General features: G+C 39.5%; 1 protein-coding gene across 4 annotated transcripts in view; it reads right to left on the reverse strand.

Moving 5' to 3' along the window:
• Positions 1-3,192: 3,192 nt before the first annotated feature.
• The window catches only part of SOCS5 (suppressor of cytokine signaling 5), a 66,503-nt gene continuing 55,094 nt past the window's right edge, over positions 3,193-14,601 (reverse strand). For all 4 annotated transcript variants that reach the window (XM_039245935.1, XM_039245934.1, XM_039245937.1 and 1 more), the window contains exon 2: positions 3,193-7,500. In XM_039245935.1, coding sequence (XP_039101866.1) covers positions 5,878-7,488 — 1,611 coding nt within the window. In that variant the 5' untranslated portion in view covers positions 7,489-7,500 and the 3' untranslated portion in view covers positions 3,193-5,877. The remainder of the gene's footprint in view (positions 7,501-14,601) is intronic.

Here is a 14,601-nt window from a genome sequence, read left to right on the forward strand (position 1 = left end):
GCATGTAAGCAGGTTTTTTTTTAAAAAATGGGTTTTTTTATTTTCATTTATTTCTGAGAGAGAGAGAGACAGTTTGGGCAGGGGAGGGTCAGAGAGAGAGGGAGACACAGAATCTGAAGCAGGCTCCAGGCTCTGAGCTGGCAGCACACAGCCCGAAGTGGGGCTCAAACCCACGAACCACGAGATCACGACCTGAGCCGAAGTTGGACGCTTAACCGACTGAGCCACCCAGGCGCCCCAAGCAGGTTTTTAAAAATTACTTTTTGCTTGGTCTATTTTCATATATTGTTGTCATTACACATTTCTGTATTTGTCTGTGTCCCCACTAGTTTAGAAGTTCCCTGTGGCGAGGGTTCTCCTATTGAAATTTTATCTGAAGAAGCTATCAGTGACAGGGCTTTTGCAATGTCAGTTACTCTGACCCACTGAATGATCTGTCTCAAGAGTCGGAAGGGACCGAAGAAGATCTAAGGTCCCTGCTGTTTCAAATAATGGGTTGAATCTGTATACCCTTCTCAAAATAATTCAAGGACTACAACTATCTTCCTCTTTCTGTATGTTACCACTTATCTGTATCTTATAAAGTTTTGAAATTTTCACAGTAAAAACTCACGAAAGAATAGTGGAAGGGTATATAATAAGTGTTGATAGCAGTTACCTCTTGGAAGATTACAAAAACAGGAGTTAGGAGGTGCAGGGGCATGGCTTGTGATGGGAAATGATAGAGAAAATAATACCATGGGCTGTTTTGAAATTTTGGGGGCACAAATTCTTTATAATCTTCAGTCCTTCCTAAATATTACATAATGAACTTGGATTTCTCACATAAAAAAATCTATACTAAAAAAGAATCACAAGCTAATTTGGCATAGGAACCATGACAATCTAACTTGACATGGATAAAACTTTAAAATTGAGTGCAAGGTTTGGGATTCCAGTATATAAAAACTTTTTGAAAGGTGAAATCCTCCACCTCTACCAAATCCTTTAGGTTTTCAAAGAATCTAATGATAAAGAATCTTGAATTGACAAATTAAGATAAATGTGTCCATAGTTACCCTCCCCAAAGAAATACTTAGTCCCATGCAAAATTTCTAGCCATTTCCATCCTGTCCTATGGTTTGAAATACTACCCATATAGTGACCTTCACCCCCCCCCCAATTTCTTCCCCTAATTCTACTTTCATATATACAACTGCCTGCTCAGTGTGTCTGTTGTGGGTAATTAATAGAAATCTCAAAACTCAACATATCCAAGGCAGAATTTAATTTACACCTTCCATTTTGTTCCTCCACAGGTTTTCTGAAATCTCAACTAAAGGCATCACCACCTTTGCTCAAAATCATTTTTTCTTTCTTTCTTCCTCCCATCTGATCCATTACCAGATTGTCAGCTTTACCACTAAAAGAGACATCCTCAATCTGAGTTCTCCCTACAACTACTACCCAAGTCCAGACTCTCACCAAAACTCACCTAGATGACTATGATAGTCTCCTTTATTTTATCCCACTCTAGCCTCTTTTCAATCTACTAGAGAAATAGAAAGCACACATCACTCCATTGCTTAAAAACCTCCAAAGGCTTACCACCACAGCCAGAATAAAATATAAATTCCTTTCGATGGGCCCACAGTCTGATGCAGTCTGGCCCTTGCCAATCTTTACCTTATCATCTGCCATTCCCCATCACACTCATTGGACTTATGGTCTTATGGCCATTCTCTTTCTCATCATATAAGCTCATTCTGGCTTTAAGAGTTTTAGTTTCACTGTTTCTTTCATCAAACTGCTCTTTGCTTTGATCTTGGTTATTTTCTTCTCACCATCCAAAATCATTATTCCCTAGTGATCCTATAGCTTTGTCTCATACCCCAATGTATAACCATCACCTAAAATGGTAACTGGCACATGAGCCTTCAATAAATAATTGTTGAATTATGGCCGAAAAGAACCTAAATATTGAATCAAGCTTCCTGGGCACAAAAACAGTTGTTCCAACTGATCCACACTTCGCAATGTCAACTCCTCCATCCATCCCACCCCCCTCAAAAAACCCAACCAACCAGGTACCTTCCACAAAAATTCCAACCCCAAATCTCCTTAGAACATACCTATGTTTGGTATCAGCTGTTGCAAAAATATGAAACAAAACCTGAGCCTCATAGATATACAGTGTTTATGCGCGCGCGCACACACACACACACACACACACACACACACACACCGTGCGGTATTGTCCCCTTTGGAGACCTTTTTTCACCTTAAAAGTCAGCCCTTTGTGTGCATTTTATTCTAATTTCATTTAGGTAAAGTCATGTGTTGGGCTACAGGGCAAGTGGAGAAACTGGTTTGAGTTCCCCTGTGTTAACACACTCCCAGAGATGGAGACAGGCTCTGCCTCTTTCCTAGGAGACGGCTGACTCACCCACAGCCTCTGTGCCTCTACCAAAAAGCAACTTTATAGCTTTCTGTGCTACAAAAATAAAAGATCTAAAGACCAATCTCAATAAAAGTTACCAAACTAGTGTTTAGTGTCATGGAGCAAAGGAAGCTTGGGATAAAAATGAATAGCAACCAGATGAAAAAGTCAAGTAAAAAGGTTCATAAGCTCTGAATTTTGTCAAAGTGAAGCATAGAATTCAAGTTTCAATTTTTATGGCTCAAGCCATTATAAATCTTATACAAACATTCCAACGGACCATAAGAACATAAAGCAGGATGATTATTGGGGCTCAATTTTCGTTGAAGAAATATAAATTTAATAATGACTTTTAATAACTGTATTTAAACCAAGTTGTTTCTTCTTCAACAATTTTGTACTGTGTTTAGCCAGAAAATAACTGATGCACGCTTTCTCGTTGCAAGGGGACTGCATTACAAGTAAGACTGTATCAGCAAGACTAACCTTTAGGTGTAGTCAAATTTGAATGGTACAAGGATAGTGTGTGTGTGTGTGTGTGCGCGCGCGCGCGCATATATATATATACACACATATATATATATGAATAAGGCCTCTAAATGATTTTAAATCAGATGGCAATATTATTGTTTAAAGTAATATTAACATCATAAATATATACACGCATGTGTATATAATCCGTGTGTGTGTTGTGTGTGTGTGTACGCATACACAGAGAAAATGAATGAATCAATGGATGAATGAGAATGGACAGGAATCAGACCAACCTTTCCTTGGGTTAATTACTTTACTATGAAGATGTGTCCAAACCTCTAAAGAATTTCCTGGTTTGTATTAAAATGCACTTCAAAAAGACCATGAAAACAAAAATTTAGTTGACAGGCTACAGTGGGATTCAGAAAAAGACACAGTGAATATAGACTAAGGTGCAATTTCATGCTGGTGATTTTTCTTTTTTAAAATGTAAGCCACTAATTTTTTAAGAAAAAAAATTTTAAACCAAAGGTTGCATATTCATATTACACAGAAACTGGAACATGTGACTTTTAGCACAGTGTATACATGCTCACACAAAACTCAAATATTTACACATTTAAAACAATTTCCATTTAACATATGAAAGTTCTGAGATACATAAAAGCATTAGTATTTTCTATAAAACTACAATTAGAACATCAATTTGCTACAAGCATATAAAACATCAAGTGTTTTCTTGGAGTTTCAAGTTTCCTCTTTAAAACAAGATCTTGCTTGCATATATAATTTTTCTCCAATAATCAGTAAGGACTTGTTTCCCCCCCCAAGCGATTATTTTCCAGATACATTATAAGCTCAAGAAAACGGACCCAACAGTTATGCAATATAATTATGTCATAACAACTTAATTGCACATAATGCTTTAAAGTAGGTTTGGACGACGTTCTCGAACACTTTGGTATAAGTTCTTCAGGGACTTGTATTAGAAATAACAGGAATTATAAGTCCCTTCAATTCCCATTTTGCTTTAAAAATGGACAAGTCTTTGGTTAAAGTTCTACATTTTGGGCATTTATGATTAATAAAAGTGGTCCCCAAACCAATAAATGGTGCTGACATATTCTTTAGTTCACAAGACTTCATTTAACTTGTTTCTGATGAAGTGAGAGACTAAAGATCTTCACTTATTATAACACGTCATTGATAGTTTCAAACGGTCATTTACAAGCAGAGAAATCAATAGGTTAGTCGATATTTCTCTGTTCCATTTGTGTTATAATCTAAACTGTACAGTAAGGTGCAGTAACTATAGATACTGTTCCACAGTATATGTGAATATGACTGGAAAGACGAATAGCATTAAATTTAGAGTCTGCTTACTCAGAATAAGTCAGTATCAGACTGTACAGTAATTCTGCATTAACTATAGTAGGTTGTCGGGTAATGCTTGTTTAAAAACCCCAATACCATTCCATTTATAAGAGAAATTGTTGCAAATGTATAAAACAGCAGATATACAAGGAGAACACCAAACATACTTTATTAGCACAAAAAAGCAGCCATAACAAGGCACAGCAAGCAGAAACGTACATTAGCAGTCAAAGGGTTAGTGTTGCATACAAATATAGCTTCTCTTTTTTGTAGCCTTGGCAATAGCCTTCAGAATGTAAAAGAACTTTCCGTAGCAGCAGGTAAGGAAACCAAGGAGCACTCACCAGTGGTACAGAGCACATTAACAAAAAGACACAAGAATGGATTCGACTAGTGCAAAATGTCTAGGACAGAACTGTAAATTCAGTTCAATACTAAGAAGCAAACACTAGAACTTGGTATTACTTCCAAAATAGCTCACTCAAGTAGTATTGCATACTATTCTAAGTGACAAAAAGGTGCTAAGTAAAGTTATTTACAGATACCAGGATTGTACAGTACCTTTTAAATCTGCAATGTAGGTTTCAGATTTTCCATTAGAAATTAACTGCACTGAAATTCTCTAAATTGTACTTAAGCAATTCAGCTACGAGAGTTTACAACAAAGATAAATACTGCCATCCAAATTGTTCATTACAGTTTAACAATAATCTCAACACCAGCAACCACTGTAGTTATTATTATCTGACTTGGTTGGGCATCTTCTAGTCTCATTTTCTTCATGGTTCACAACCTCATCATGGGCACAGAAAGGTCCAACTTTAACTAATGAATGATTAGAATGCACGTATTAACTTTAAAAAAAAAAATCACACACAGGACTACATTGCAGCTATTCCCAATGTGTTTTAAGTTAAAGCACTCATTAAAAAAAAATTAATACCTAAGGCCTTTAAATAATATTCTACTACCAACTTTGTAAGCCTGAAATTTTAAGAACTATTTAGAAAACCTGGTTTATTTAACAGTACCTTTTGCAGAAGAGACAGGGGACTGACTATAAACTACATCAACACTTAAGTGAACTGCACTATGCCCTTGTGGCCAGAAAATTGCATTTTTTTATTCTCAAAGGAAGGCAGTCTTTATTTTTTGGACTTCCAAAGCTTGATTTATAGTAACTACAAACATCACTACTTTTGGAAGGTTATAGAAAAGTTCTTAGAAAAAATAACAATTTCAAACATTAGTCACACTGTTGAAATACTCATCCAATAGTAATAATTTGTTCTTCAGTAAGAAATAGAATTCTTCATAGCAAATGCCCCCGAGTTGCCTCACTCAATTACTACAGTCATTAAAAACCAAACTGTCAGCTCAATCGACAAAGCGTTTTGGTAGCCTTACCGAATACCTGTAGCTCTGTCCTCTGTTGTCTCAATAGGCACCACGTATATCTGAGTAACAGCAGACCGCATCTGACAGATACTGACACTAAGACTACATACTGCACTGAAAAAACCTAACACTGATACGTGTGCTTGCTATAGGTGTACTGTCTGATGCACATAAAAGCAGATCTAGTTAATGCCCTCTGGGGGCAGGAGAGTTTACTTCGCCTTGACTGGTTCTCGTTCTAACCAGCGAACTCTAACTTTCTGCTTATAATGATACTCTTTCAAAAAATCCTGCAGCATTGATGGTAAAGGGAGGCCATCTATTCCATCATATGTAGTGCATCTACAGATTACCGCACGGCAGATATACTGCAGGCTAAAAGGGAAAGTCCTGTTTAGCGAGATAGTAAGCAATGGTTCAAAAAACATGCAAGAGCTGGGATCTTTATAATGTTCTAAAAGTCCTGTTACAGTGGAGGAGTGAAATACACATGGGTCGTGGGCGTCAAAACTAAAGTTGTGGTTCCACTGTTCAATCCGGGCGTGCAGAGATCTGTTGTAGCGCCGGAAGCTCACGGAGAAGAGGTAGTCCTCTTGCGCAGAGTCCCTGAGCAAGAATGTGCCTTCAGGTTTTCCTTCAAGGAGGGCTTCTGCTTCGTAACGATCCATCACTCCCCAGTAACAGGGATTCCCTGTAATCTGAAGCAAATCAGGCACGAGGCAGTGTATGTAATCAATCTGCGTATGGACTTTCCAAGCCCCCTGTCTGCTAACGTGGGCATGGCTGTCTCCAGACACCTGACGCTGCTTCTGCCTCCGCGACTGCAGACACAGGGTGGTAGTGTCCTCCTCCGAGTCACAATTAACTTGTGGAATTGCAGCACTGTCCCCACTTACGTCGGTCATGCCAGGAGCTAACTTTGGTCCCAGTTTATATAATGGATTAACCTGCGCGGTGGCTTCAAATGTATGTATTTGTGCGTTGGGAGGAGGGTCAACCCCCTCTTCAATACTAAGCCGCCTTCTCTCTCGAAGCCTATCTTCTTCATCTTCTGTAGAAACCAAGGACGGATCAAATGTATCAAAAAATGTTGAGTGTGGGCTCACGGGCGCCGTATGCTGTTTAATCAAATGCCATTTTTGGGCTAAATCTGAGCCGGCAGGAAAAGGGCATTTCTCAAGCATTAATTCGGAAAGGTGTATTTTTCTTTTATTAGAGAAGAGGGGTTTTGACTGCTTGCTGTAAGTTCTCATGGGAAAACACAAGCCCACAGTGTCCTGCAACCTCTGTCTCAGAGAGCGACTTCCCACAGTTCTGCCGGACACGCCGTCCATATCGTGCACCGAGCTTACGCCGTACCGCCTCTCTCTCCTTTGAAGTCCACTTCGAGTTCTACCAAACTTTTTATCAGTATCCAATGAACTCTGTGTCTTTGTAGAACAGGAATGTTTTTTCTTCCCACCCCACGGGGCATGCCGAGAGTAGGAATCTCTTCTTGTGAGTCTTGTTCCTGGGGTGACACATGAATCATTATCCTTTTCGATGCTGATTTCAACAATCTGAGGAATTTCGGTGGCACAGTTAGGGTTTCTCCTGGAAGAATTCTTTGAAGGGCTTAATCCCAGTTGTAAGGCAACATTTTCTCTTAAGGGACTGCTTTGTTGCTGAGGAGCTGAGTCTCCTATACTGATGTTTCTCTCTTTAACAGACAGATACCTGTTGGAGTTCATGTCCATATTGTCACTACGGCTCCCTCCCTCATGACCGAAGAGATTCTGACACCTGTATTTGAAGTTATTCCACATCTTCCCCACTTTATCCATTGATTATAAGATCTAAAGACAAAATAGGAAGAAGAGAAAACTGTGTTAGGTGGTGTGTGCAGACAAAACAGGAAGTTCCCATGCACCCTGCCCTTCTCGCCGGACGTTTCATTTCGGTGACGCGGAATTCGAAGTGGCCCTCCACTGCTCGCTAAAGCGATGAGGCAAACAATGCCGGGAGTGGTAAGGTCTCTGGCCCTTTTGTGACAATCATAGCAACACTAGTCAAGCTCGTCCTCACTGGCCATTTCCTTTCAGACAGAATACTCAGATCTCATGGGAAAGAAAACAAACTCTCTCAATTAAACGCTGGTTTCTTTTTCCCACGCATCAACCTAAGTTCATTAGGACACTGACTTCGGTCTCCAGACTACAAATAATTCAGGCACTGGCTCAAGTATTACAAAGGGAAGATATGTTCTGTATGGTTGAAACATATCTGTACTCAACTACTCCAAAGTTGAAAACAGGACATTTGTGTAACACATTAAAATTACTTCAAAAAGCTTTGAGTACTAATCTTCCTGACTTTGCTTACCAACTCGTTATCTCATCAGGCATCCTAAAGCTTACAGATAGACTACTTGTAAAAATTCAGTATCTTCCCTTCCTATTCTGCAATGTATTGAATCTTATCCATGATTTTGAAGAAGCAGTTTGAGTAGGAAAGAAAATAGGAGGAAAGAAAGAGAACACTGAGATGTAAATAGAAAGGTGTCTTTCTGCTTCCCAATTCTTTTTTTTTTTTTTTACAAATAGTTTATTGTCAAATTAGTTTCCACATAACACTCAGTGCTCATCCCCACAAGTGTCCTCCTCCATGCCCATCCCCCCCTGCCCCCCACGTCCATCAGTCCTCAGTTTTTGTCAGCATTCAAGAGTCTCTCATGGTTTGCCTCTCTCCCTTTCCCCCACCATTTCCGCCCTTCTTCTCCCCCTTGTTCCTCCGTCAAGTTCCTCCTAATCCTCCTATACGTGCAAACATATGATATTTGTCCTTCTCTGCCTGACTTATTTCGCTCAGCATAACACCCTCAAGGTCCATCCATGTTGCTACACGTGGCCAGATTTCATTCTTTCTCATTGCCATGGAGTATTCCATGGTATAGATAAACCACATCTTCTTGATCCATTCATCTGTTGATGGACACTTAGGCTCTTTCCATGTTTTAGCTATTGTGGAGAGTGCTGCTATGAACATTGGGGTACATGTGCTCCTATGCATCAGCATTTCTGTATCCCTTGGGTAAAGTCCTAGCAGTGCTATTGCTGTCTGCTTCCCAATTCTTAATCCTGGAAAAGGCTGGAAGTAATAGAGTAACAGAAAAAGCTATGATATTGCAGTAGTAATTAAGAAAACCAAACCAAAAAATATGTAATTTGGCTTCTTTATTTCTGTTCCTTTAAAAAAATCAAAAGTAGATTATCACACTTTACAGATTATTTTACGACTCTTAACACCAATAGTCACGCTGCCTCATTCAATAACCTAACAGTCAACATTAGAAGTGGAAAAATGTAAACTTAAAATTCAAGTCGTTTTAGGGGCGCCTGGGTGGCTTAGTCGGTTAAGCGTCCGACTTTCGCTTAGGTCATGATCTCGCGGTTCGTGGGTTCGAGCCCCGAGTCGGGCTCTGTGCTGACTGCCAGCTCAGAGCCTGGAGCCTGTTTCAGTCTGTGACTCCTTCTCTCTCTGACCCTCCCCTGCTCACACTGTCTCTCTCTCTCTCCTAGAAATAAATAAAACATTAAAAAAAAATTCAAGTCGTTTTATCACAAAAGGGCAGCAGAAACTTTATTAAAAAGTTCTCTTTCTATTTTGCCTTTTAATGAGCCCGGTACTTTTTTGCCCTGAATTTTTTTTTTGTTCATGTCTCTCATTATGCAATACTCTTCACAACTTACAATCTGCTGGAATGTTTTTTCTTACAGTGGTGAGAAGCATTAGAGCTGATCCTTCCATTAACTGTGACTAACGCTCTTTGTGATAAATAGTTGGATTTTCAAGACACTGACTAGGGTTAAGACAACAATAAAAACTAAACTTTATATATATCTTCATTCCAGTTTCTTACAGAAAGGGCTCTTGGACTAATGATGATGCCAACATAGAGAATTTATGCCTATGAAATCATAAAATGCCCTGTCAGATTATTCTTTATTACAAGCATACTGTTAGGTATATAGGAGTTGGCATCGTAGGTGGTATAGATAATTCTAGTACAATCTATTAGATGGATTAGATTTAAAAGTTTTATTCTCATTGAACTCTATCAGAACATTTTCCCTCCTTCTCTTTGTTTTGAGGTTTACACTATTTGAACTTAACATGCCTTGTTATTATCATTTATTCTTTTTTTTCTTTTACATTAAGATTCTGTTCTTCGCTCATAGTCATGTTAAATATGAGCCTGCCAATAAATACCTGCCACATCCTTGTTGACTCCAACACCTTTGTAGATGTACTCTTCCAACATCCGAGAGGTCGCTTCTAGCTCCATTTCCTCCTCATTTCTTTATTTCCTTTTTTTAAAATGTTTATTTTTTTAGAGAGAGACGGTGCCAATGGGGGAGGGACAGACAGAGAGGGAGACACAGAATCTGAAGCAGGCTCCAGGCTCTGAGCTGTCAGCACAGAGTTCAATGTGGGGCTCCCAAAATGTGACCTGTTTTTATTTTGTGAGACGTTGTAGTTTTTCTCTTTATCCTTAGCCTGGGACTTTTTTTTTTTTTTTTTTTTACATTCATTGTGTCCTTTCCATGTCCTTTCCATTGCCTCCATCCTCCCTCTGAAAAGTCCTTTCATTAGACAGCAGACCTCTTAGATTCATCTCCTGATTACATTTATTTTCTTTTCAACACTGCATTTCTTTTCCTTTTCTACTGTCTGGAAGATTTCTTTGGTATCACTTTGCAACACTTCTGCTGCTGTTAGAACGTTTCCTGTCACAGCTTTAATTTCTAAGACGTTTTTCTTATTCTCTGAATGTTCTTTTTAATAACATCCTATTCTAGCTTCTTGGATGAATATCTCATTTCTCTGAGGATACAAATTTTTCAAATGTTTTCTTCTTTTTTTTAACACTTAAAATGTTTTTATCTGTTTCCTCTCTTTTTTCTCCCTAAGTCTTCAGGTGTCTGTTTTTTATTCTGGAGGCTTCCCACAAGTGTCTGATGAGTCCCAGCCGTCCATCACAGATGAGGCGGCCACTAACACGCTGAACAGAAGCTCTGTCTATGTGGTGGTGCCGGAGGCTGGGTCAGGTACTTGTCAAATGACTGGCTTTCCCTACAAGGTGAGGAGGCAAGGAGTTGGGTTTTTATTAGGAAATCCACAAATGTCAGGAAATCTAAGTCTTGTCTCCTGGCCCCTTATCCTGGAGAGAAATCCTCCAATTTCCCCTCTGGGGCAGGGGGGGCACCTGCCTGCCATGTTCTGAGAGCAGGGGAGGAGAACAGTAGGGTTTTCACCACAATATTCAGACTTTTGCTTGGTCCTTATTTTCAAAAAGGTGTCCGTATTTTCAAAAGATACTCTACTTCAGCTCTGACTGGACCTCTTAGATTTAATTTCTCCAAACTCTAACCTCTAGTTTTATCCAGGGTAAAAAAGAGCAGTAGTCTTCCTGACTGCTCAGGGTAAAGGAGGGCATGTGTGAGTCCAAAACATACAGACTTTCAAACATTCCTGTGTTTAGCTGCATACTTCACCCTTACCTTCTGAGCTAATTGGTTCCTCTCATTTCTGAGCCAGCACTATACTGTTTTGCTTATTTTTAATATCCTTGTTTGTAGACATTTATATAAGTTTTCTCCATTCTGTTAATTTCTAGCTACCTGCTTCTACTGAAAACCAGTTGATCAATCAGGTTTACTTCTGTTGCACATTTGCTTTCTACTTATGGGTTTATACCTTTTTTTATTATTTGAGAGAGTGAGCACGTGCACAAGCGAGCAGGGGTGAGGCAGAAATAGGGAGAGAGAGCATCTTCTCCCAATATAGGGTTCAATCCCACGACCCTGGGATCATGACCTGAGCCTAAATCAAGAGTCGGATGCTCAATTGAGTCACTGGGTGCCTCCCCTTATACGTTTTTTATTCCTTTAATTTTAGTGAGGTTTCAGGAGTGAACAAAGTTAAAGTGACATATTTAACTTGGAAAGTCCTCTTTTCACAATTACAGACAGACAATAGTACACCACACAGAAAACCTCTATCCAGATCAGTGATTCTTTACAAATGGAGAAACAGCAAAAAATTTTTTTCTGGGGTGAAGGATCCACACAATAAACACTGGCTGCGTGATATAATAGCCCGGAGAGCTCTTTAAACTCCATGATACACAGGCCCCCTCCCAAGAGATTGTGATTCAACTGGTCTGGAGATGGGTCCGGACACTGCTGTTTTTTAGAAGCTCTTGGGTGATCCTAGAGTGAAGCAGGAAAACCACTGACCTACTCCAGCCGTGGGCTCCAATGGCAGCTGTGAAAGAGGGAAGAAGGAGGGCACTGCTCTGTAGCCGTACTAAGTACACCACCCACCTCAATCTTATCACCATTTCTCTTTTCATTTCTGCCATGTACACAAGAGGCCCATGGAATCTCAGGAAAGACTGTCGACAGCAGTGCCTCTTAAACTATCCAGAATGAAGAGGCCAGTTTTTCATTTTGCAAATCGATTCCTTTGTATGGCATTCTAAGAATACATTGTTAGAAAAGTAAAATGTGAAAAAAGACATGAAATACAAGTGTCAATCTTATTAGATTGAATAGACATAAAATAACTATCTAATAGCTATAAACTATTTTAAATGCTTGTGTTTAATTCCTATACTTAACTTGTCCCAGACTGGTAACAAACTACACTGGCCCCAGTTCACAGCCCTTACAGTAGCTCACCATCTAGAGCTGTGCTGTCCAATACGTGGGGTTATGGAGCCCCTGAAATGTGGCTGGTGTCATATATTATAATGATAAATAGTTTTAATATAACTAGCCAAATATATTATTAAAATTAATTTCATCTGCTTTTTACTTTTTTATGAATGAGGTTTTCTTTTTTTAGGATAAGTGCCAGAAGCTTATTTAAAACTTTTTTTAATGTTTATTTTTGTAAGAGAGAGAGAGAGATCATGAGTAGGGGAAAAGCAGAGAGAGAGGGAGACAGAATCTGAAGGAGACTCCAGGCTCTGAGCTGTCAGCACAGAGTCCGACATGGGGCTCGAACTCACGAATCATGTGATCATAACCTGAGCTGAAGTCAGATGCTTAACTGACTGAGCCACCCAGGCACCCCAAAGTTGTTTTTTTTTTTTTTAATGTTTATTTATTTTTAAGAGACAGAGAGACAGAGTGCAAGTTGCAAAGGGGCAGAGAGAGAGGGAAACAGAATCTGAAGCAGGCTCCAGGCTCTGGGCTGTCAGCACAGAGATCATGTCCAGAGCTGAAGTCAGACACTTAGCCAATTGAGCCACCCTGGCACCTATGTGAATGACGTTTTACTTTTAAAGAAAATTTTTAAATATTTATTTTTGAGAGAGAGAGATACACAGTGTGAGCAGGGGAGGGTCAGAGAGAGGGAGACACAGAATCTGAAGTGGGCTTGACTCTGAGCTGTTAGCACAGAGCCTGATGTGAGGCTCACACTCATGAACCGCAAGATCATGGCCTGAGCCAAAGTCAGACACTGAACAGACCAAGCCACACAGGTGCCCCGAATGATGTTTTTTAATATTTATTTATTTATTTTGAGAGAGAGTGCATGTGTGTACATGTGTGGGGCAGAGAGAGAAAGAGCACGAGCAGGACAGAGGCAGAGAGAGAAAGAGAAAGAGAAAGAGAGAGAGAGAGAGAGAGAGAGAGAGAGAGAATCCCAAGCAGGCTCCACACTGTCAACTCAGAGCCCAAAGCAGGGCCTGAACTCACAAATTGTGAGATCATGACCTGAGCCAAAATCAAGAGTCAGACACTTAACCAACAGAGCCACCCATGTGCCCTTGCTTTTTACTTTTTAAATGTGGCTACTAAAATATTAAAACTCACATACATAGTTCAAAGTATATTTCTACTGGAAGGTATTGATCTGGATCAGGGGTCAATAAATGACAGCCCCAGGACCAAATCTGGCCAGTGGCCTGTTTCTGTATGGACCCTAGCTGAGAATGGATTTTACATTTTTAAAGGGATAAAACAACAGAAACAAAAAATCCACAAAAAATATTTGACAGAGACCACATGTGGCCTGCGAAGCTTGAAAGGTTTTCTGTTTGGCCTCTTACAGAGGAAGTTTGCGGATGCTGGTCTAGACTATGCCACTGTGGACATCAGGAGAGCAGTAGTCAAGAAGGCCAAAAATTTCTCTTCTCCGTGTTTATAAGATAAATCCTGTAGCTATTTAAAGATATTTCTTTGACAAACTATCCCTTTTAGAAAGCAACCAAACTTAAAACCACTTCTCTCCTCATGAAGTTCTTTATAAGCTGCATGAACAGGCAGGGCGTGTAGAAAGCATGGACTTGCCCAGTTACAGAGGCTGTTTCTAACACCGAACCTGTGGTTCATTTTCATAGAGCAAGAAACTGAGTGAATTCTCCATTCCTAATCTGGAGACTGTTGCTAGACTGCATCGTGACAAGATATTCTAATTTAAAGAAAGACTATTATGCTTCCACATCCCTTGGGGATAGAAAGTAGATTTTTCTCGACGTGGGGAATGCTATGTGGGCGGCTGTAATATTGCAAAGAAAAAAATACTGATAGTGATTCACAGATGAGTCCATGCAAGAAGAATCAGGAAGGCATTTCAACTATCTTAATATCTACAATGTCAGTTTTGAGGTTCTTTGGTTTGTTTTGTTGTTAAATTTCTAGAAATGTATTTAGCTGAAACTCTTTGAAACTTGTAAGTCCATTACTTTAGGGTTTTATGTAAAGTTACACAGGACTAAAAAGTTTTAAATTCCTTATGTACTGACTCTAGAATACATGCTCATCATCCATTATTAGCTTTCACATTTTTACACCTGCATAGCTGTCCTTACAACAATCCAAAGCAAATTCCTAAAAAGTCATTCCTTCCCCCAAGGACAATCATAATTTAAAACTGGTTTTATA

This window comes from Hyaena hyaena, unplaced genomic scaffold (genome assembly GCF_003009895.1).
Source record: "Hyaena hyaena isolate Hyena2069 unplaced genomic scaffold, ASM300989v1 scaffold_274, whole genome shotgun sequence".
In the NCBI taxonomy this organism is placed as follows: domain Eukaryota; kingdom Metazoa; phylum Chordata; class Mammalia; order Carnivora; family Hyaenidae; genus Hyaena; species Hyaena hyaena.